The sequence below is a fragment of the Stegostoma tigrinum genome, chromosome 36 (assembly GCF_030684315.1).
Source record: "Stegostoma tigrinum isolate sSteTig4 chromosome 36, sSteTig4.hap1, whole genome shotgun sequence".
In the NCBI taxonomy this organism is placed as follows: Eukaryota; Metazoa; Chordata; class Chondrichthyes; order Orectolobiformes; family Stegostomatidae; genus Stegostoma; species Stegostoma tigrinum.
Window position 1 is genome coordinate 13,339,947 of NC_081389.1, and position 22,612 is coordinate 13,362,558.

Consider the following 22,612-nt stretch of genomic DNA (forward strand, 5'->3'; position numbering starts at 1 on the left):
CCCCACCACCCTTCTCCTCCTCCTCTCCCACCAAGGTATATTGGGGACTTAAGTCAATGAGCGACCACATGATGGCGCACATGTCCATGTGTACATGTCCCTTGGTTTCACATTGGCACTTAACATCAAGACAGAAATTGCAAGTGAGTTGCATGGTATAACATGGCACAGCAATGAAACCTTCCAACAAATGTTTGTGCATTTCAACCAGGAATTTTAATGATATGAGTTATGAGGGAATGTGAAACCTAGCACTTAAAACACATGTGATATGCAAAAACAGTAGGTGTTTCTCGAAGAGCTGCTTATAGTTTCTGTAATACACCCTTGCTTATCGTCCTGTTAACAACAACTAATACTTAGAGAGAACCTTCAAACGTAGAAGAGGACCCTCCCCGAACCAAATGACTTTGGAGAGACGAAACAGCTGATCTGCGGTTGGGCAAACGTTGAGTGAGCTTACACTAGGTGCATTGGGAAGAAAGATTTGCATCGATCGAGTATTTCTCAGCCGCTAGACATCTCACATTAGAGCCAAAGAAGTCCCTTTAATTGAAATGGACTGTAGGAAACACAGGGCCATTAGTACACAGCCAGCTCCTGTAAACAATGCGATAATGGCTAGACAATCTGTTTCTGTGTTGTCAGTCGAGGGATAAATATTGGTCAGGACACAGAGGATAACTCACCCTATTCTACCTCAAAGCAGAGCCACGGAATCCCTAACACCTACCGAAGCAGGCAACTGGGGCCCAGCCCCTGTTTAACATCCAATCTGAAAGACAGCCAGTACTCAGCCGAAAGCATTGGAGAGTCAGCCAGGTTTCATTTCATACTCAAATTCTGGGGTGAAATTTGAACTCAAAACCTTCTGAGGGAGGGATAAAGGGTGCTGTCACCGGAGCTGAAAGGAGGTTTTGAGGAGACTCCCAAACATGAGAGAAGCAGCAATGACAGGAGGCCAAGAGCTTAGGTTCAAGCCAGCTAACAAGTTGGGGTCAAGCTTAGAATACAGGGGGCAGGAAGTCCCATCTGTAAGCTCAGAGGGCAAGGACAGACTGAGCAAGGTGTTGGAAAGGCACCCAAACATGGATGAGGATTTTTGGGTCAATGGAGATGCCAGGGAATGGACTCAGTGCTTCTTTCTATCTATTCATGGGATATCAGCACTGGCCAGGCCACCATTTGTCACTATTTACTTAGGGACTGAAATGCCCTTTTGAAAGAGGTAAGATGACTTCAGTCCTCCGGGTGCAGGAGCGCCCTTTGAGCTGTTAGGCTGGTTCCGGGATTTGGACTCACTGATAGTGAAGGAACAGTGATATACAGCAAGCTCTTCATTATCCAGTGCCTGTGGGACTATATCCATAGAATCCCTACAGTGTGGAAACAGGCCCCTCGGACCAACAAGTCCACACTGACCCTCAGGGCATCACCCCAGACAAATTCCCCAATCTCTGCTAATCTACACATCCCTGAATGTTATAGGAGATTTAGCATGGCCTATCCACCTGCACATCTTTGGACTGTGGGAGGAAGCCAATGCACCTGGAGTAAACCCATGCATACATGGGGAGAATGTGCAAACTCCACACAGACAATTGCCTGAGGGTGAAATCGAACCCAAGCCCCTGCGCTGAGAGGCAGCAGTGCTAACCACTGAGCTACCTTGCCTGGGAGTGTGCCAATGGACCAACTGATCAAGAGGTCCTCATAATCAATATAAACCCATACAGTAAGTAATAGAATGGCAATGCAGTGAAATACACATCACTGTTATACTTTACTCACAGCATAAATCACTTCAATAATAATACAAATGCACCTGAAATAAAACTAATCAGTAGAGAGCCTTCTCATTTTCATCCTCAACTGACCACACAGTACAAAAGAAAATTGACGTGAAATTGAATCAACTGCTGCTGTTTCATGTGGCCATTCAATGGACAAACAAGTAGACTTACATTGGTGTAAATCAATTTTTTTAAAAATTGGATAGAATAACACAGCCAACTTCCTGGTATTTGAGGTATACATAATTTTTGCCAGAGTGCCAGATCATAATGTGCCAGTTAAAACAGTTTGCTGTATTTCGAGTCAGGATGGTGAGCAGCTAAGAGGAAACTTGGAGGTGATGGCATTCCAATGTATTTGCTGCCTTTGTCCTTTCCTACGTGGGAGAGGTAACAGGTTTGGAATAGAGTGTGGGATAGAAAGAACATTCAGCGCTTTAGAGCAAATCAAACTTTGTATAAACTGGAACGATATGTTGATGACAACTCCTAAATCACAGAAAAGGACTGAAAGTACTTACTGTGTTATTTTACAATTTGTAGTGGCCACGTAACGCCCCGTGTAGTGAATGTTGCATCTGATAACATTGTTTGTGAAATCCGATTCTTGTATAAGATAGTTGGGGTTCACTTGAAGCTACAACACAAAAAGACAATTAAGGGACATAAATGTAATTTGATAACAGGTCAGAATTGCAAACAGCAAGAACAGGCTTGTTTGTACCTTCAATATGAATTTCCCAGGCTGGACATCTGTGATATCAATCCATTGGCAATCTATATCCGCATTGTAGGTATCATAGCAACCAGGACTTAGACCCTAGAGGAAAAATAAAAGTCATGTTTATAATTCACTGTATGGTATACTTTACCAAAGCAATTCAAAATGTCTCAAAAGGTGTCCAAGGAAGCAACTCAATACATAATGTAGGCCCTCTAAAAAATCACTACCCAATTACCCTAAGCTCGCTTCTCCTTCTTCATAGTTCTGTAGTATTGCTCTCTCCACTTTTTCCAACTATACATCCAGTTAGCTGTCAGAAGGTGCACTTCAATCTATTTCTACATGCCTTGTGAGACTAACAATCTCATTCAAGCCATGTTGCATAAAAAGATTCTCCTCTTCTCTCTCCCCCCTCCAATTATTGCAAACATGTTTCCTCTGGTTATCAACACGCTTGGCAGAACCTCTCGTACTCCTAATAGGTATTTTCTGATTGACTTATTCAGATACATTGCCACACAGCTGCAGCAGGTCAGACTTGAACCAAGGCCAGAGGTAGAGACACTACGACTGCTCCCTGGGAAGCCTGACTCTCCTCATAGAATAAACAAACCCTTACAATGCAGAATGCCTGTATAATGAGAATGATCAACATATAACGCAATATGATGGGGTTGGAAATTGTGGCTTCATTACTCGTGGTTCCCTGCAGGGCGAGTGGTCAGTTTTGACCCAGGCTATGACAGCAAAGTGATGAACAGATGTTTACTCAGAGGGAGAAAGAAAGTGAAAAGAAAAATGACAACCATAGACTCAGGTGTCTCACACAACAGTGAGAGAGTGTTTAGTCAGGGAGTAGCAAGAGATCTGAGTGCAACTTGCTTGCTCTCAGCATATCCCTGTGGGGACAGAAATGATTCTGAAGTTGAGGAAGAAAAAAAACAGGTTAAATAAGTAAGAGGAAGGGACTGAACTGTGCTATGCAGTGGATAATAACCATGTATCAAGCCCTCACAGATTGAGAATAAGACAGTCCCTTAAACTTGCCAAAATTGTTTGCAAAAGATTAGAACTAGAATTGTCCTCCAGTAAAATTACCTCTGGGTTTGAGGCTCATTGAAGGGTCACTCTCTCATTTGACACACAAAGCCTTCAGTCGTTTTGTTACTTCAGGCTCAGTTTTGTACAAGCTAATCGAAGCGATGCACTTACAGAGTAAAAGTAGTTTCTCAGGTCCTATATTGACAAAGTCAAAAAGCAGAAGCAGCTGTTAACCAAGTCAATTCAGAGAAAACATCCCATATTAGTGTTGCAGAATCTAGCAGAGACTTGAGCACAAAGATTTAGCTTGCTATTCCAACGCAATACTGAGGTACAGCTGCACTGTTGAAGTTACACACCATTCATGATTAAGTGTGTTTTTTTTAAAATGGCATGACAAGACCTCATTGTTGCAAAGAGAGCCTCTTTGGTCCTGAAAGTTTACTTTTCCAAACATAGAGCAGGTGAGCTGCTGGCTAAAAGAACAAACTCAAAGAAAAGGAAACAAAGTGGTGGAGAAGTGTTCACGACCTGCAATTGTTAAAGGCAAGGTTGAGCCCAGAAGGCTGTGAAGTGCCTAAGTGGAAGGCGAGACGTAGATGCTGGAGCTGATGTGGAGTCTCACTGAGCCTACCAAGGGGACTTGAGAGGCTGATGTGTGCTACATTTACAGAGATGACTCACTCCTGCTTCAGCGGAGTGATTCTTACAACCGGAGGGCTTCTCAATCCAGCGGATGGACTGCACAGCATCATCAGGCAAGGCAAAGGGTGGCAAGGTCTGCTTCCTGGTCAACATGCTCAGTCATGAAGGCCCTAGCGAGTTACCGCCCCCTGAAACCAGAATACCTAACGGTGAAGTGCCGTACCTGCTGCAGGAGTTTACTTCTGCAATCCTGACAGCAGTTTATACCGTAAACCATGTAGAAGTGAAGAATACACTTGATGAAATATACACCGCTCCACATAGCCTTGAGGTAGAACATCTGAGGCATGGTTCATTCATTTCTTCATCCAGGCCAACCTCAAGGAGATACCACCAATACATCTCCTGTCCCACTTGATGCCCAAGCACCCTGGACCATTACTGCATAACAAACAAATACACACACCACGCCCTTCCCGCCCGCGTTTTGGTAAATCAGACCATAGGGCTGTGCTCCTTTTCCTGGTTTACAAGCAGAAACTGAAGCATAAGGATCCATTACAGAAAGTCCTGCTGTGCTGGTCTGAGGGAATGGACAAGTTCCTACATGATTGCTTGGAGTCAGTGAACCAGTCCATACTCAAGAACTCAGCGATCAATCTAAATGAGACCCCCTCAGTAAGTGCATAGATGACTGCATGCTAAAGAAGTTAATCCGTGTGTTCCCTGACTGGAATATGGATGAAATGGAAGATCCACTCCCTACTGAAGTCCAGCTCTGCGGCATCCAAGTCGTGTGACCCTGACCTATACATGAAAGCTATCAGGGACACCAAGAGATAATACCTGACTAGAGTCCCACACTAACTACAAGTCAACTGTGGCAAGGCTTACACAATATAACAAGGGGGTCAAAAGCATGGAAAGATCAAGCAGAAACATTTGAATTTTAATATTTGGAGTTGTTGCTAGAATGAAAACCAATGTAAATCAGCGGACGATTGTTCAATGGAATGTGCATCAAATAATGGTGCAGGCTTCTGAATTTTTGATAAGCTCGCACTTACAAAGGATAATAAGCAGGACTGGAATGGTCACATCTGGCGGTAACAAAGGTATGGGTAAGGGTTTCAGCGACTGAGCTGAGCTCTAGGTTCTGTGACGTGGTGGTTCCAGGTGGTCTCAGTGATGGAGACGGACTTGGAAACTAGGGTCGAGTAGGAAGTCAAGGTTGCATAGTCTGAAATAAAGACTGGGATGGAGTTAGCAGGGAACAAGATTTGACATTAGAGCTCGTAGAGGGAACGAAAGACAATGGTTTGGTCTTCCCAATATTGAACAGGAAGAAATTTCAGCTCATCCAGTACTGAACACTGGACAACTAGTAGACTGGTCAACAGATGTTAGACCGAGCAAGCTGGGTCTGAATGGGATTAGGAAGACACAAAACACATTGATGTTAGACCTAAAGGAAGGGATCTAGTGACTAGTAGTGAGTGGTGTTCAGGACATCTGCAATTATTGCCTAGCACTTTAAATAAAGAGTCACTGTTTTTAATTCAGCAAGGTCTGAATGTTGTCAGACATTGCTAGAAGCAAAGACAAAAAAAATTGGAGAAATTCCGCAGATTACATACCATTTGTAGATTTGGAAAAAGAGTTAGTGTTTCAAGCCAGAAAGGACTCTTCTATTGAAACTGGCTGCAATTTGCTTTGAGGAATGAAAGGAACCAAACTCCGATTCAGAGAAATTCAGAGAGATTTAGTAACTTAGCTAAAAGAGGCTCTCACTTGAGAGAAATGAAGGCATCCACTGGTTCATGGCCTCAACCTTGATCCATTCAGGAGGAAGAGAGGACAATTGTGAAGGACTCGCAGTCTGCACAGCTAGCACATCATTTCTGGACATAACCAGAACACTGGAGAGGGACAGAAATAGGTTGCTGCAGAGTAATATACTTTAGAACAAAGAGGTCATAAACCACTACTGGATTTAAATAGAAGCATTGTACCTGTTCTTAAACTCGTGCACAAATTGCAAAAACTATCTGCAACATAATTCATTGAGATTTTAAATTGAATACAACTCAGTATATGTTACAATAATGCTGAAGTTATTTTTATTATCCAATGGTTATTATATGTTCTGTGTTGCTAGATTGGAGTGTTGCAGGCTTGGAGGGCCGAAGGGCCTGTTCCTGCGCTGTAATTTTCTTTGTTCTTCGTATTCAAGTCCACATGGGGACTTATTTCTCCATGGCTCTGGCATTCCAGGAGTTAACTGGTTCAATTAAATTTATTTGGGTTGATTTAATGTGGAATAATTCAAGCAAGCTAAATACAGCTTTGTGCCTTCACCCAAGGCATCATATTCATCATTATCACATTAAATAGAGTCAACACATTCAGCAGCTTTGCCTGCAGACTGAAGGTATGTTAATCAATAGCAGAAATATGAACAGTAATTCCTCTAACACTGACCTGAATGGGAAAGCACTTGCCCAGGAATTTGAAAAGACTGACGATTTTCTTTGAAGTCACTTTTTCTCCTGGACTAACTTTCCTTAAAAAGGGATGGACCAATAACACTATGCAATCTCACCTCTTTTTCAATCGCACACAAGTGCAACTCTGGCTACTTTTGGCCCCCTCTTGGGATAAAAGGTCCCACTGGCCTGTCAACAACCCCCTCACCTCAACAACATGTCTGCCGCACCCTCCACCATCACCACCTCCTGATACAACTTTACCAGCAGCAAAGGCTGTGTTAGGAGGAGCAGCCAGCTTGCTTGTAGATATAGTGAACCTCTTAACATGGCCAATTAATGGCAACTTCAGGGATTTTTCCCATCACCATGCCCATCAGTGCCATTCCAAACCCCCCCCCCAAGCATCTGCACCCGCTTCTCTTACCTTGCTATTCCTGACCATTGCAGACTCCCACCTCCCATCTCGAGGGACTGCCAGCCTATCTCCAGTGAAACCACCCCCTACCCTCACCCACCCCGAGCTTTGCCCAGGCTTGGTCATTGCTTGCTTCCATCGGAGCCTCCCCACAGGCTCTGTAATGACTGTCACTTCCTGAGGCGCAGTTGGGACCAGAAAGCTGATCTAGGTGGGGGCAGTTTGCTCTAGGTGGGGGCAAAGGACTTCCCTGAATCAAATGAATGATTCAAACAAACAGAACCCCTATCCTGATTTGAACAAGAGGTGGGAACTCTGCACCTTATTTCTATCATAAAATTAAGACACTGTTCCTAAAACCCAGAAGAAACGGCCTTTGCGACAAATGTTGGAGAAAAGTTTTTTCTTTTGCTTTGTTCAAGGGTATGTGGGCACTGCTGGGTAAGCCAGCATTAATCAACCATCCCTAGCAAAGGAGTTGGAGAGCTGCCTTCCTGAATCTCGATGTTTGGGATGCGGGTATACCCACCCTGCTGTTAGGAAGCGACCTCCAAGATTTTGACTCTGTGCCTATCAGCAGTGGCACACAGAATCCCTACACTGTGGAAACAGGCCCTTCGGCCCAACAAGTCTAAGCTGACTCTCAGGGCATCCCACACAGACCCAACCCCCATAACTCACCTAACCTAAACTACCCTAAAAATTATGGTCAATATAGCATTGCTAATCCACCTAACTTGCACATCTTTGGGCTGTGGGAGGAAACCAGAGCGCCCGGAGGAGACGCACGCAGACAGGGAGAATGTGCAAACTCTGCACAGTCGCCCAAGGGTGGAATTGAACACTTGTCCCTGGGGCTGTGAGGCAGCAGTGCTAATGGTGCTTGACTTCCAGGGGAAGGTAATGCATTCACTGCCATTGTCCTTCTAGGTGGTACAGGCTTTGGGAGGTGGGATCAGAGGAATAGATTCAGTTGATAGCTGACAGATTAACATGGTGTACCTCGTACCTGAGTGTGCGCTGTACAGGCATAACGTTTCAGATGGCCAAAATCACATGTGGTATCCTCCAAGCAGAAACTGGCTTTGTGTCCCTCAGCCACCTTCCTTCCAGTAGCTGCATCCAGTAGGTCATAGTGACTGAACTCATCCATACTGTGATAGTGCCTGGCAATGAAAGACATTGGCTACTTAAGAGATTGATTTGGAAATAAAAACATCATAGCTTGGATGAACGGTCTGAATCCTGGGGCTTTCAGACCAGGGGCAAGTGCACATCGCACTAACATTGTATAATCACTTCTGGTTCCCTGTGTGGCTGTTTGACAGATAACTGATGGGAGTTAACTCCAATGGAACATGGAGTAAATTTGAAGGAGCTTAAATCAGGGGCTCTCAATTGAAATAGGAAGGCATCCCAAATCTGCCCTTAACTTGGCACTAATTAGCTTAAGGAGGGAGACCCACACCATGTCTGCAGTCCCAATATATATTGCTATCCCAAGGTAGAACCGAAGACATATTGTTCAAAGCAGCATCCAACCATATTACACTTGATCTGGGCATGTTTGTGTTACCACTGGGTGCCAGAAATGCAAAATAATCCATCATTTTAACGAGTGGAACAATTTAACCTCAAAATATCCACAACCTTTGTCTGCAGAACTGAAACTCGAGTATTAACTTGCTGCTTACAACCTGGGACATGAGCACCAGTGCAAAATGTTACATTTGTTTAATTTACCTCGAACAAGGAGGACGGGGAGAATTTGATGAGTAACTGTTGCTGGATTCAGATCCAACTCACATTCATTTCAATCCTGCTTTCAGATATGTCTTAAGGTACTTTAGTCAAGAGTCATTTCCAAATGAAAGTCAATTTGAAATACCTTTAGTTATCCACAGAGTACTATTGTAACACAATTAAAATCACTATCTCTTCTACTACTGGTGTCATCTGTCAAATCAATAACCTTGGTCTAACCAGAATTTTATGTTTCTGTATACGTGATAAACCACATAGGGAGTTATAAAGTAGATCAACAAAATGCATAGATTGCTTTACGGCACATTAGCTTGGATCATTTCACACAATATAAATAAATGCTTTACGTTACACCCTGAACAACAACAGTAACTAGTGGTTTGAATATTCCAAGGCACAGTGAAGCATAATTTCACAAAACAAAATCAATGCCAAAATAAAGGGGGAGATGTTGGAAGGAATATCAAAAGTTTTACCAAGGAAATGGGTTTAGTGGAGTGTCTTAATCTTGAAAAGATGCTGGTGAGCTACCTTCTTGAGCTGCGGTATAAATACACTCACAGCACTGTTTGGTAGGGTGTTCCTTGACTTTGACCCCGCAACAGAGAAGGAATGGAGATGCAGTCCCAAGTAAAGACAGTGTGAGGCTCAGAGGGGAACTTGCAGGTGGCGGTATCTGCTGCCCTTGCGCTTTTTGAGTAGATCTCATGGGCTTGGAAGATGCCAAAGGAGCCTTGGCGAGTTACTGCAGTGCATAATGCAGATGACGCAGATGTAAGTGCAGTTACTGTGCGTTAGTGTTAAGCAGCCACATTGTCTTCAACAGTGTCAGGTTTTGCTGCCTCTGAACTCATCAGGTAAGTGCAGAGTATTCTACCACATTCCTGACTTATGCCTTATGGACTGTAGACAAAATCTGGGGTGTTAGGAGGTGAATTACTCACCACAGAATTCTGGCCTGCCCTTGTAATCACAATGGTAATCACCAGTACGTGGATAGTAAGGGGATTCTGTGACAGAATGCCATCGAATGACCAGTAGGAGATATCTAAACCATCTGGCACACAAGTTACATTCCATCACTTAGGAAGCCAGACCTGGTTGTGGTCCAGGTCTTGCAGCTCATAGACACAGAACCACTCCAGTATCTGACGAGTTGCAATGTAACATGTTTCTGGGATTCTAACATGGGTTTACTGTGGATGAGGTCAATTATTATAATATTCACTACTGATGCAAATACAGTGGAAAAAGTAAAGGCAATTTGGGGAGGCAATGGCCAAGTGGTGTGATCGCAAGATTATCAAACGAGAAACTCAGCTAATGTTCTGGGACTCTGATTTGAAATCCTGCTGTGGCAAACAGTGGAATTTGGACTCAACTTTAAAAAAAACTGGAATTAAGAATCTACAGTGAAATTTTAAGGAAAAGCCCATCTCATTCATTGATGTCCTGCAGGAACAGAGATCTGCCATCTTTATCATGTCTGGCCTTCATTTGACTCCAGACTCAATGTGGTTGACTCTCAAAATGCCCTCTGAAATAGCCTAGAGGGCCACTTAGTTCAAGTTGCAGCGAAGGATGGGCAATAAATGTGGGCTAGCCAGTGATGAAATGTCTCACAGGTGGGACATATTTTAGGGGAAGGCAGTGGCCCAGTGGTATTATCCCTGGACTGTCAATCCAGAAACCCAGGTTCGAATCCCACCGCAGCAAATAGTGGAATTCGAATTCAATAAATGTCTGGGATTAAGAATTAAATGATGACCATGAATCAATTGCCAATTGTCAGGAAAAACGCATCTGGTTCATTAATGTCTCTGAGGGAAGGAAACCGCCATCCTTACCTGGTCTGGCCTACATGTGACTTCAAACCCACAGCAATGTGGCTGACTCTTAACTGCCCTCAGGGTGATTAGGTATGGGCAATAAATGCTGCCTGGCCAGCAGCACCCTCATCCCATGAATGAATAAAAAATTGTCCTCCAGCCTCCCTCACATTGAAAACTACGAACAATAAACATTAACGCATGTTCTTAAAGAAAATATCCAAATCCAAAAGCCAATAAAAGATATCCACATATAGTGACGCTAATACTCCCAGGTTGAACAAAACTGATTGAGTAATTCCCATCAATCACATTGTACTTCACTGGGATTGATTTATTATAAATCACTATCTTCCATTCATTGGATTTTCTTGGAGAAATAAGCTTGCTTTTAGTGGGGAACTTTGGTCATGACTTTTTGTGGTAAGTGAATACAAACAGACTCTGCTTGCTTCGTAAATGGAACCTGTTGTGATAAAATTTGTTGTTGGGCCCCAATTCACATTCTACTACTGCCTGGCAAGGCAGTGTCAATAGAAATTCAAAATTCATACCCACTTATGAAACACAAAAGTGATGAAGTTATGGAAGCCCTATGGTGTGGAAGCAAGCTACTTGGCCCATTGAGGTCACAGCAGGTTCCCAAAGAGCATCCCACACAGACTCACTCCCAGCGCTCCCCCCCAGCCCCCCATAGCCCTGCATATCCTATGGCTAACACACCCAGCCTGTACACTATGGATAATTTAGCATGTCCAATCTACCTAATCTGCAGGTCCCTGGACTGTGAGGGGAAACTAGAGCATCTGGAAGAAAACCATGCCAACACAAGGAGAATGTGTAAGCTCCACACAGACAGTCGCCCAAGGGTGAGAATTGAATCCTGGTCCCTGGCGCTGTGAGGCAGCAGTGTTAACCACTGAGCTACCGTGCCGCCCTAAGTGGAGTGGAATTCCACAGATGAGAACATTGAGATAGACCAGGACAAAGTATGATATATTTGGTGTTCAACACAGTAGAGAAAAATTCCAACAAGAGGCTACTTTGCATCACCTCAGATGACCTCCCACCCACAGCCTCCAACCTCATTGTTCCCTAACCCCGCACCGCCTGCTTCTATTTCCTTGCCAAAATCCACAAACCCGCCTGCCCTGGTCAACCCACTGTCTGTCTGCTCCTGCCCCACCAAACATATCTCCACCTATCTCGACTCCATTTTCTCCCCTTTGGGCCAGGAACTCCCTACCTACGTCTGTGACACCACCCACGCCCTCCAGAACTTCCAATTCCCCGGTCCCCAACACTTCATTTTCACCATGGATGTCCAGTCCCGATACACCTGCATTCCTCATGCAGATGTCCTAAAGGCCTTCCGCTTCTTCCTGTCCTGCAGGCCCGACCAGTCCCCCTCCACCGACACCCTCATCCACCTAGCCGAACTCATCCTCACCCTCAAAACTTCTCTTTTGATTTCCTCCCACTTCCTACAGACAAAGGGGGTGGCCATGGGTACCCGCATGGGCCCCAGCTATGCCTGCTTCCTTGTAGGTTATGTGGAACAGTCCCTCTTCCGCACCTACACTGGCCCCAAACCCCACCTCTTCCTCCGTTACATTGATGACTGTGTTGGCACCGCCTCGTGCTCTCAAGAGGCACGCGAACAGTTCATCCACTTCAACACCTTCCACCCCAACCTCAAGTTCACCTGGACCATCTCCAACACATCCCTCACCTTCCTGGACCTCTGTCTCCATCTCAGGCAATCACCTAGAAACCGATATCCATTTCAAGTCCACCGACTCCCACAGCTACCTAGAATACACCTCCTCCCACCCACCTATCTGCAAAAATTCCATCCCCATTCCCAATTCCTTCACTGCCGCTGCATCTGCTCCCAGGATGAGGCAATTTTCAGATGTCCTCATTCTTCAAGGACCGCAAACAGATCCCCCGCAGTGGTCGAGAACACCCTCGACCACGTCTTCCGCATTTCCCGCAACTCATACCTCACACCCCATTCCTGCAAGAACCATCAAAAAAGAGAATCCCCCTCGTCCTCACATACCACCCCACCAAACTCTGGATCCAACGCATCATCCTTCGACACTTCCGCCATCTACAATCCGCCCCTACCACCAAAGACATTTTTCCCACCCCACCCTTGTCTGCCTTCCAGAGAGGCCACTCTCTCCATGACTCCCTTATCCGCTCCACACTCCCCTCCAACCCCACCAACACCCAGTACTTTCCCGTCCAACCGCAGGAAGTGCAACACTTGTCCCCACACCTCCTCCCTCACCCCCATCCCAGGCCCCAAGACGACTTTCCACATCAAGCAGATGTTCACCTGCACATCTGCCAATGTGGTATCCGCTGTACCTGTGGTGGCTTCCTCTACATTGGGGAAACCAAGCAGAGGCTTGGGGACCACTTTGCAGAACATCTACGCTTGGTTCGCAATAAACAACTGCACCTCCCAGTTGTGAGCCATTTCAACTCCCCCTCCCATTCCTTCGACGACATGCCATCCTGGGCCTCCTGCAGTGCCATAACGATGCCACCCAAAGGTTTCAGGAACAGCAACTCATATTCCGCTTGGGAACCCTGCAGCCCAATGATATCAATGTGGACTTCACCAGCTTCAAAATCTACCCTCCCCCCACGGCATCCCAAAACTAGCCCATCTCGTCCCCACCTCCCTAACCTGTTCTGCCTCTCACCTATCCCCTCCTCCCACCTAAGCTGCACCTCCATTTCCTATCTTTTAACCTCATCCTGCCCTCTTGACCTGTCCATCCTCCCCAGACTGACCTATCCCTCCCTATCTCCCCACCCATACTCTTCTCTACAGGCTCCATCCTTGCCCCTCTAACCTGTCTGTCTCCTCTCCACCTATCTTCCCCGCTATCCATCTTCAATCCGCCTCCCCCTCTCCCTATTTATTTCAGAACCCTCTCCCCATCCCCCTTTACTGATGAAGGGTCAGCTTTTGTGCTCCTGTGATGCTGCTTGGCCTGCTGTGTTCATCCAGCTCTACACCATGTTATCTCGGATTCTCCAGCATCTGCAGTCCCCATTATCTCTCACTACTTTGTGATTATTCTCTTTTCTTATTGTCACTGAAGTTGTTGGAGGAATGGAGATGACTGGATAACAAATGGCAATGTCAATGTGAGGAAAATTTGGTTCATACTCTGGCTGACTGCAGATAGCTAGAAGTGTGGAATGTAGCAAAAAGTACTGTGTTTGTCGCAAGGTATATAATACTAGAGCAAGGGGAGGAGAGCGGGAAGTGACGGGCGGGGTGATTTAGCTCAATCAAAAGACTAGAGCTGCTAATAATCCACTCCACTTGCACCCTGGTTATAACAAACACATGGAGGATGCAGATCGAAATGTTTAGCTTGGAAAACATTCTTATTTGGCATGCACAGTACTAAAATCCTGAAAGGAACTTTTCTTCCACTTCAGCAACACTATGACTCATGAAGGAGTTGATCATGCACAAGATGTTTTCCTCAAGGAGCCTGACTCAGTACCAGTTCCATATAGAGCTGGCAAGCGAACTGAAGCCTGGCTGCCAACACTATTCCGCCTCCTGATGATCTCATGATGATCTGTTGACGAAAGTTAGCAAGTTACACCGTTTTTGAGGAGAGCATTTCCGACCGCTGTTGAGAGAAAGGAAGACATTTAAGGGAGAAGGCAGTAGCAGGGCAGCAACGCCAATGGATTAACATTCTATGACCACCCAACTAATGTTACATAGAATCCCTACGGTGTGGAAACAGGCCCTTTGGCCCAACAAGTCCACACCGACACTTGCAGCAGCCCTCCCAGACCCATCCTCTTATAGCCCACTTAATCTACAGCTCCTTGAACACTACAGGCAATTTAGCACAGCCAATTCACCTAACCTGCACCTCTTTGGACTGTGGGAGGAAACCAGAGCTCCCAGAGGATACCCTGACAGAGGGTGAACAAACAAATTCCATGCAGTCAATCATCCAAAGGTGGAACTGAACCCAAGTCCCTAGCACTGTGAAGCAGTATTGCTAACCACTGAGCCACTGTGCCACACAACAATAAGGCACTGGGACATGAACTCAAACTCCTGCTTGCCAGGTAGGTACTCTAACCAACTAAAGATACCAGAAGTGATGCTATTCACTGACGATTGCAATAAATTCACTACAATTTGCAACTCCTCAGATAAAGAAGCAGTTTCTGCCTGTATGCAACAAAATGAGGACAGTATTCAGACTTTGGCTGATTACAAGCAAGTAACATTCACAGTGCACAAGTGCCAAGAACATAATAATGTCTAACAAGAGAATTTCTAACCATTTCCCTTTGGCACTTAACAGCATCACCATATTTGAATCTCCCACAATTGAAGTCCTAAGGATTGGCATTGACCAGAAGCTAAAATGGATCATCTATGTAAATGCTGTGGCTACACGGGTATGTCAGAGACTAGGAATTCTATGGTGATTAACTCATTTGCTGGCTCCCCAAAGCCAGTCTACCATCTACAAAGTTACAAATCAGGAATGTGACAGAATAGTCTCCAGTTGCTCAGATGAGTGCAGCTCCAATAACACACAAGGAGTTCAAAAACATCCTGAACAAAGCAGCACCCTTGACTGGCACCACATCCACCATCTTCAACAACAACTCTTTTTAGTGCATAATCAGAAAGTCGCCATGATTTGACTTGCTCCTTCATAAAACTTCACTCCAATTGTATCTAATCAAGTCATCTGGCTAAAAAAATGTGAAGGGATCAGGTTAACACATTAGAATTATTTATGAAATGTTGCATTTAGGTGTAGGTGCATTTCTTATGAAATTATGTGCCTTCATTCATAGGGGAGGACAATTGCTCGGTGGTTAGCACTGCAGCCTCACAGCACCAGAGGCCCAGGTTCGATTCTACCCTCAGGTGACTGTCTGTGAGGAGTTTGCACATTCTGTATCTGTACGAGTTTCCTCTGGGTGCTCTGGTTTCCTCCCACATGTCCAAAGATGTATCGGTTAGGTAGATTGGCCATGCTAACTTTCCCACAGTGTCCAGGGCAGTGCAGGCTAGGTAGGTTAAGTGAAATCCAGGGTTATATGGATAGGATAGGTCTGGGTGAGATGCTCTTCAGAGGGTTAGTTTGGACTCAATAGGTCAAATGGCCTGCTTCTACACTGTAGAGATTCTATGAGTTACTTCCAATGCACTCTGTAGCCCTGAACAATTATCTCAATGGATATTAAGCATTTTAATAATTGGCAGAAATATTTAAAAAGTAATGTTTTCCATCTCTTCCCATGTTCTCTTCATCTCTCTTTCATTATTCAGCTTTCGCTATTAGAGTTTACATTGAATCCAGTAGTTTAATTTTTGTTTCATATTTAAATTTGTGTGTGTCAGTTATGGCTCAATTGGTACCACTCTTGCAATCAAGTCAGAAGTTTCTGGATTGATGACATGCTCCACAAACATGAACCTGGACTGACCTCCCCAAGTGCAGTACTGTGGGAATGCTACACTATCTTCTCAGGCAGATGTGAAAAATCACATAGCATTATTATGAACGAAGACACAATGGAATACTCCGATATCTTGGCCAACTTTTATTTCTTTTATCAAACCTTATAAGAGACAGATTACCTGGTCATGACCACACTGTTGTGTTGCGGAGTTTGCTCTGTGTAAATTGCCTGCCTAATTTCCTACATTATAGAGTCAAAGAGTCATACAGCATGGAAACAGACCCTTCAGTCCAACTAGTCTATGCCAAACATAATCCCAAACTAAAGAAGCCCCATCCGTCTGCTCCTGGCCCATATCCTTCCAAACCTTTCCCATCCATGTAGTTATCCAAATATCTTTTAAATGTTGTAATTATACCCACAAACACCTTTGGAAGTTCATTCCATATGCAAACGATTCTGTGTAAAAAAATTGTCCCTCATCTTTTATAAATCTCTCTCCTAGTCTAAAAATGTGCCCCCAATCTTGAAAACCCCATTCCTACAGAAAAGACAATTAACATTAATTCTATGTACACCCCCTCATTATTTTATAAACTTCTTTAAGGTCATTCCAGCGAAAAATGTCTCAGCCTTTCCTTATAACTCAAGTCTTCCGTACCTGGCAACATCCTGGTAAATCTCTTCTGAAACCTCTCCAGCTTGATAATATCCTTCCTGTAACTGCGCAACCAGAACTGGAGACTGTATTCCAGAAGAGGCCTCACCAGTGTTGTGTACAACCTCAATATGACTTTCCAACACTATAATATTTCAAAAAGCTGGTGTGGTCTGAAAAAGCACTAGAAAAATACAAGCATTTTGCTGTTCCTTGCTTTACATTCTGCAATCTCATTGAGCATCATTTATGTTTTCCCTCCCTACTTTACAATTATCTTGACATTTTGTAAATGATTTTCCAACTCACTTCAACAATGTAGGACAAGGAGGTAGTATGTCTGTTTCCAAAGCTGACAGTGTACATATCAGATCTGTGTGACCTGTCACAAGTTCTGGGGAAGGGCCACTCAACCTGAAACATTAACTCTGTTCTCTCTCCACAGATGTTGCCAGATGTGCTAAGCTTTTCAAGCAATTTGTTTTTGTTTCTGATTTCCAGCATCCGCAGCTCTTCAGAGAGAGAAAAAAAAGAGAGCAAAAGAGATAGAGAGAGGTGAACAATTTCAGCATTATATTTGAAGTCTGTTGAATTTGTAGTGATGTCTTTGGAATCTCCAACAAAACTAGAGGGCACAGGTTTAAGGTGAGAGGGTAAAGATTTATAAGGGACCTGAGGGGAGACTTATTCACTAGGAAGGCAATAGGTATATGGAAAGAGCTGCCAGAGGAAGTGGTATAGGCAAGTACAATTAGAACATTTAAAAGTCATTCGGACAGGTACATTGCCAGGAAAGGGTTAGAGGGATATGAGGCAAATGGAACTAGTTCAGTATTGTCAAGTTGGGCCAAAGGGTCTCTTTCTGTGCTGCACGATTCTATGAAACTCAAGCCCAAATGTCAGCCATTGTTGGCCAGTTCTATACCAATCAAAGCTTAGGTAATGCATTTGTCAAGATTCAAAAGTTAGTTCTATGGGTAACTGAGTCAAAAAACAACAGTTATATCTTTTCTTTCCTCCTGCGAGGATTAGGAAATCAATTGTAAATTGTAGAAGCAACTATCCAAGGGTTTCAAACTGCACCTGGATAAACCCATTTTCAGCGATGGCTCAGCTGAAATATCCTCACCCTTGGATCATGAGATCACAGTAAATAGCCCATTTTTGGGCATGAGTTATTAGTCCAAGGCTAGCACACCAGTGCAGCGATGTGGGAGCACCACAGACTCAACATCACAAAACAAAAACCAAAAAAACTGCAGGTGCCTTCAGTCAGAAGCTCAAACAGAAGTATGCTGGAAAAGCTCAGCAGGTCTGGCAGCATCTGTGGAGAAAAAAAAAATCAGTTAACGTTTCGGGTCTGGTGATCCTTCTTCAGATCCCTGTGGCCCGAATCATTAACTGATTTCTCTCCACAGATGTTGCCAGACATGTTGAGCTTTGCCAGCAATTCCTGTTTTTGTGGGAAAGTGGAGATCAGGATTATCAGATCAGTCAAGATCTCACTGAAAGGCGGAACAGACTCAATGGGCCAAATGGCCTACTTCTGCTACTACAAATTATGGTCTAAATCAAGCAACCATAGGATTGAATAGGGCATCGGTACAGACTATACCCAATATTATTTCAACAAGAAAATGATTGTTAGGGTAAAATAGTGATCTAAAGGAACAGCATTCAGAAAAGGGTCCAAACCCCATCACTATTTCTGGCACTTGATGTGTCAGGTTAATATAAGTTCTGGTCTCCTATTTTGACATCTGAATTGTTATGTTATAGACCCCATTTCATTCTCTTCCTTTCAACAACTAACAATTCAGGAATTTCTATGGCTATTTTGTTGGCTGACAGCAGAAGGCAAAAGCATTGCAGCGGACTTGCACAAACTTGAAGATCATTTATCCACTCTGGTACAGTCAGGCCTTTGTAGTCACAAACTTCGGACTTGTTTGTTAGGAATATTTCACATAGTTTACAAGCTTGCTGTTGTGCAATTATGGCCAGTCGGCAAGTTGCCAGCAAAAAGGAAAAAGCTCATTTATATGATTAAAAGCTGAAAGAAGCTAGTTCTTCGGAAACTAAAAAAGGAACAGGACATAACATTGAAAAATATGTGGCACAGATTTAGCCCTTTACTAACAGAATAACACCTAACAAGCCTAATCCCACTTTAGATCACTTGGTGCTTAGCCAATGTTGCCTCTTATTTCTATCCGCAGACCCTTTAAGATTGTTTGGGAGTTTTGTGGCAAATATGCACATGTTAAAGGAGCCACTCACTCAGCTTGTTTGTCCCCTGTGTGTTGAGCTCTGGCCTGATGCATGGTCAAGAATCTGTGTAGCTTGGAGTAAACACTCTAGGATACAGCAAGTCAAATACGTATGGTTTAGAGGGATATGGGCCAAATGCCAGCAAATGGACTAGATTAATTTAGGATATCTGGTCAGCATGGACGAGTTGGATCGAAGGGTCTATTTCTGTACAACTCCATGACTCTATTCACGTAATTTTTTTAAAAATCAGTGTTTCTGCCTCTTCCACCCTTTCAAGTAGTAAACGCCAAATCCCCACCCTACCTCCACAGAAGCGAACAAAGTTGATCTTCAACAGTATTGTAGTTTGTCTGCCAATTATGTTAAATCTATAGCCCATCCCAATTATTGATTTCCCTGTTACCAGAAACAGATCCTTCATGACCACTTGATCCACGCCCTTCAATTATGTCTCAGCTTCCAAGGAAAACAACACCAGTTAATCCATTCTTTCCTTGCGTCTTAAATTCTCCATTCTTGCCAACATCCTCGTAAATCCCCTTCTGCGCTCTCCTGATTGTGATCACATCCTTCCTTCAATACAGTGAGCAAACCAATACACAGTACATGGTCTTAATGTTGATTTATACAGTCCTACCATAATCCTCACATTCTTATTCTATTAGACTCAGTCAAAATGCCTTCAGAACCATTTCTTACAACCTACTGTGTACAGTTCTGGGTGCCACATTACAGGAAGGGTATACATTAGAAACCGTGCAAAAGCAATTTACAAGCAAGCCCCCAGGGATGAGGAACTTCAGTTGTAAACAGATTCAAGAAATTCAGACTGTTCTCAGAGAAGAGATCTTCAGATTAGATTACCTACAGTGTGGAAACAGGCCCTTCGGCCCAACAAGTCCACACCACCCCTTGAAGCGTCCCACCCAGACCCATCCCCCTAAACACTACGGGCAATTTAGCATTGCCAATCCACCTAGCCTGCACATCTTTGGACTGTGGGATGAAACTGGAGCACCTGGGAGGAAACCCACGTAGACACGGGGAGAATGTGCAAACTCCACACAGACAGTCGCCCGAGGCTGGAATTGAACTCGGGTCCCTGGCGCTGTGAGGCTGCAGTGCTAACCACTGAGCCACCGTGCCGCCCTAAATCTAGATCTGATCGAGGTTTTCAAAATCATGAGGGGCTGCACAACACTAATCAAGGAGAAACTGTTCCTGTTCGTAAAAGGAACAAGAACAAGAGGTCTGAATTGATTTGGGATGTCTGGTCAGCATGGACAGGTTGTACTGCAGGGTCTATTTCCATCTTGTGCAACTTTATGACTTGCTGCTGAGCTAACAGAGGTCACAGTGAGGTTTAAAGATAACCAAATATATGCCAAATATGTATTCATAGCAAAAGATGGAAGTAACAGAACATCACTACATCAAAAGAAATATATGTGGCTGTGTAAATTATCACTTAAATCTAACAAACTCTATTTTTAAGGTGATAGGAATAACAGTGTTAAAAGACAAGAGGGTTTTGTTTTTTTTTTATGCAGAGTGTTACTCATAGGTGGAATAAACTGCCAGAGGAAGTTGTGGACAAGAGGAGGTGATGGGCTAGTGGTATTTTTGATGGAGTTCAAATCCACCATGGCAGATGGTGGAATTTGAATTCAATAAAAATATCTGAAATTAAGAATCTAACAATGACTGTGAATCCATTATTGATAATCGGGGGCGCAAAACACCATCTGATTCACTCATGTCCTCGAGGGAAGGAAGCTGCCATCCTTACCTGGTCTGGGCCTACATGTGACTCCTGACCCACAGCAGTGTGGTTGTCTCCTAACTCCTCTCTCGGCAATTAGGGATGGGCAGTAAATGTTGCCTGGCCAGTGACGCCATCATCTCATGATTGAATTTAAAAACAAAATTTAGATAAGTACACAAATAAGGAATGTTTTGGGGTGGGGGGGGGGTGATGTGGGACTAGTTCAGTTTGGGATGATGTTTGGCATGGAATGGTTGCACCTAAGGGTCCATTTCCATGTTGTATGACTCTATAAGAAGGCATAGATTTAAAGTGGTCTGCAGAAGAAGCCAGGGCAAACTGAGGAAAATCCTTTTCACTCAGCAAGTAGTGAGGGTTTAAAATGTACCACTTGCAAATGTAGCGGAGGCAGATTCAATGGAGGTATTCAAGAGGAGATTGAATGATTAGTTGGAGAAGAAATATAATGTTAAAGGGTAGAGGGGGAAAAGGAGGTTGGCACTAGGTAATGATGTTCACTTATCAAGCGAGGGCAGACACGATGGGCTGAATGGCCTCATTGGCTATCACAACACTGTTGTGATTCTGAACCTTCAGTGATCTGCAGGCATGTACTCCCCAGTTCACTTGTTCCTCTACACTACTCATAATCCCTTGCCTCGTTTGGCCACCACTAACATGATACTTCACATTGACGGATTGAATTGCATTTCCACCTTTTCTGCCCACAAGGCCTGATCTTCCTGCAATCTCCAGCTTTCTACACTACTTAAATGCAACCAATAACCAGTTGTAAATTACTGAGAACGACCTCCCAAAAGCTGTTAGACAGAGGTAACCCCTTGGAGACGTGATGACGAATGATGCATCCATATCAGTCAAACATTTGCCTCAGGTTAAGTGAGAGATTTACCCATAAAAACTCCAGAAATGATACAACAGAGAAGGCAACCATTTGGCCCACATTTTCCATGCTGACCCAAAGACACGCAGATGCTATTTCTAATCCTATCTTCCATCATATGGCCCACAGCCTTGCAACTTACAGAAGTCAAGGTTCAGACCCAGACACTTAAAAAAAAAGAACAAGCTTATCCGATCTTTTTAAAAGGTCACAGGACCTGAAATGTTAACTCTGCTTTCTCTCCACAGATGCTGCCAGATCTGCTGAGTTTTTCTAGCAATTTCTGACTTTAATTTTGACTTTTTTTAAAAGAAAGAAGAGTATAGGGTCTCTGCCTCCACCACCAACTCAGGCAGCGAAGTCCAGACCCTCAGCACTGTCTGTGTGAATACAAAGGTCTTCCTCACATCCCCTCTAAATTTACTGCCACTTAGCTTGAATCTATGAGACCTGGTTTTTGAACTCTCTGCCAAGAAAACACTTTACTCTATCTCTACCCCTCACTTTTGTACACTTCAATCAGGTCATCCCTCAGTCCTCTCTGTTCCAAGGAAAAACAACCCCAACCTTTCCTCATAGTTAAAATATCGATGGGCCTTTTAAACAGCACATCCTGGAACTCAGTGGCTGCTGACTGGATTTGATTTATTGTTGTTACATGTACCTAAATAGAGTGAAAAGTTTTGTTTTACATGCAGTACAGGCAGATCATAACAAACAAGGACAATGCAGATCATAGGGTGCACGGGGAGAGAGAGTGAGGCATACAAGGTTATGTATGCTGGGAAGTGCACAAAAGCAAGGTCGATATCAGATTTGGTTTTTCT

General features: G+C 44.0%; 1 protein-coding gene across 1 annotated transcript in view; it reads right to left on the reverse strand.

Annotated features, from left to right (window-relative positions):
* LOC125446816 (lysyl oxidase homolog 1) overlaps positions 1–22,612 on the reverse strand; it is an 89,378-nt gene that overhangs the window by 10,706 nt on the left and 56,060 nt on the right. Inside the window, exons 4-6 of the mRNA XM_048520688.2 lie at positions 8,117–8,273; positions 2,518–2,613; positions 2,315–2,430 (exon numbers count right to left, since the gene is read on the reverse strand). Coding sequence (XP_048376645.1) covers positions 2,315–2,430; positions 2,518–2,613; positions 8,117–8,273 — 369 coding nt within the window. The remainder of the gene's footprint in view (positions 1–2,314; positions 2,431–2,517; positions 2,614–8,116; positions 8,274–22,612) is intronic.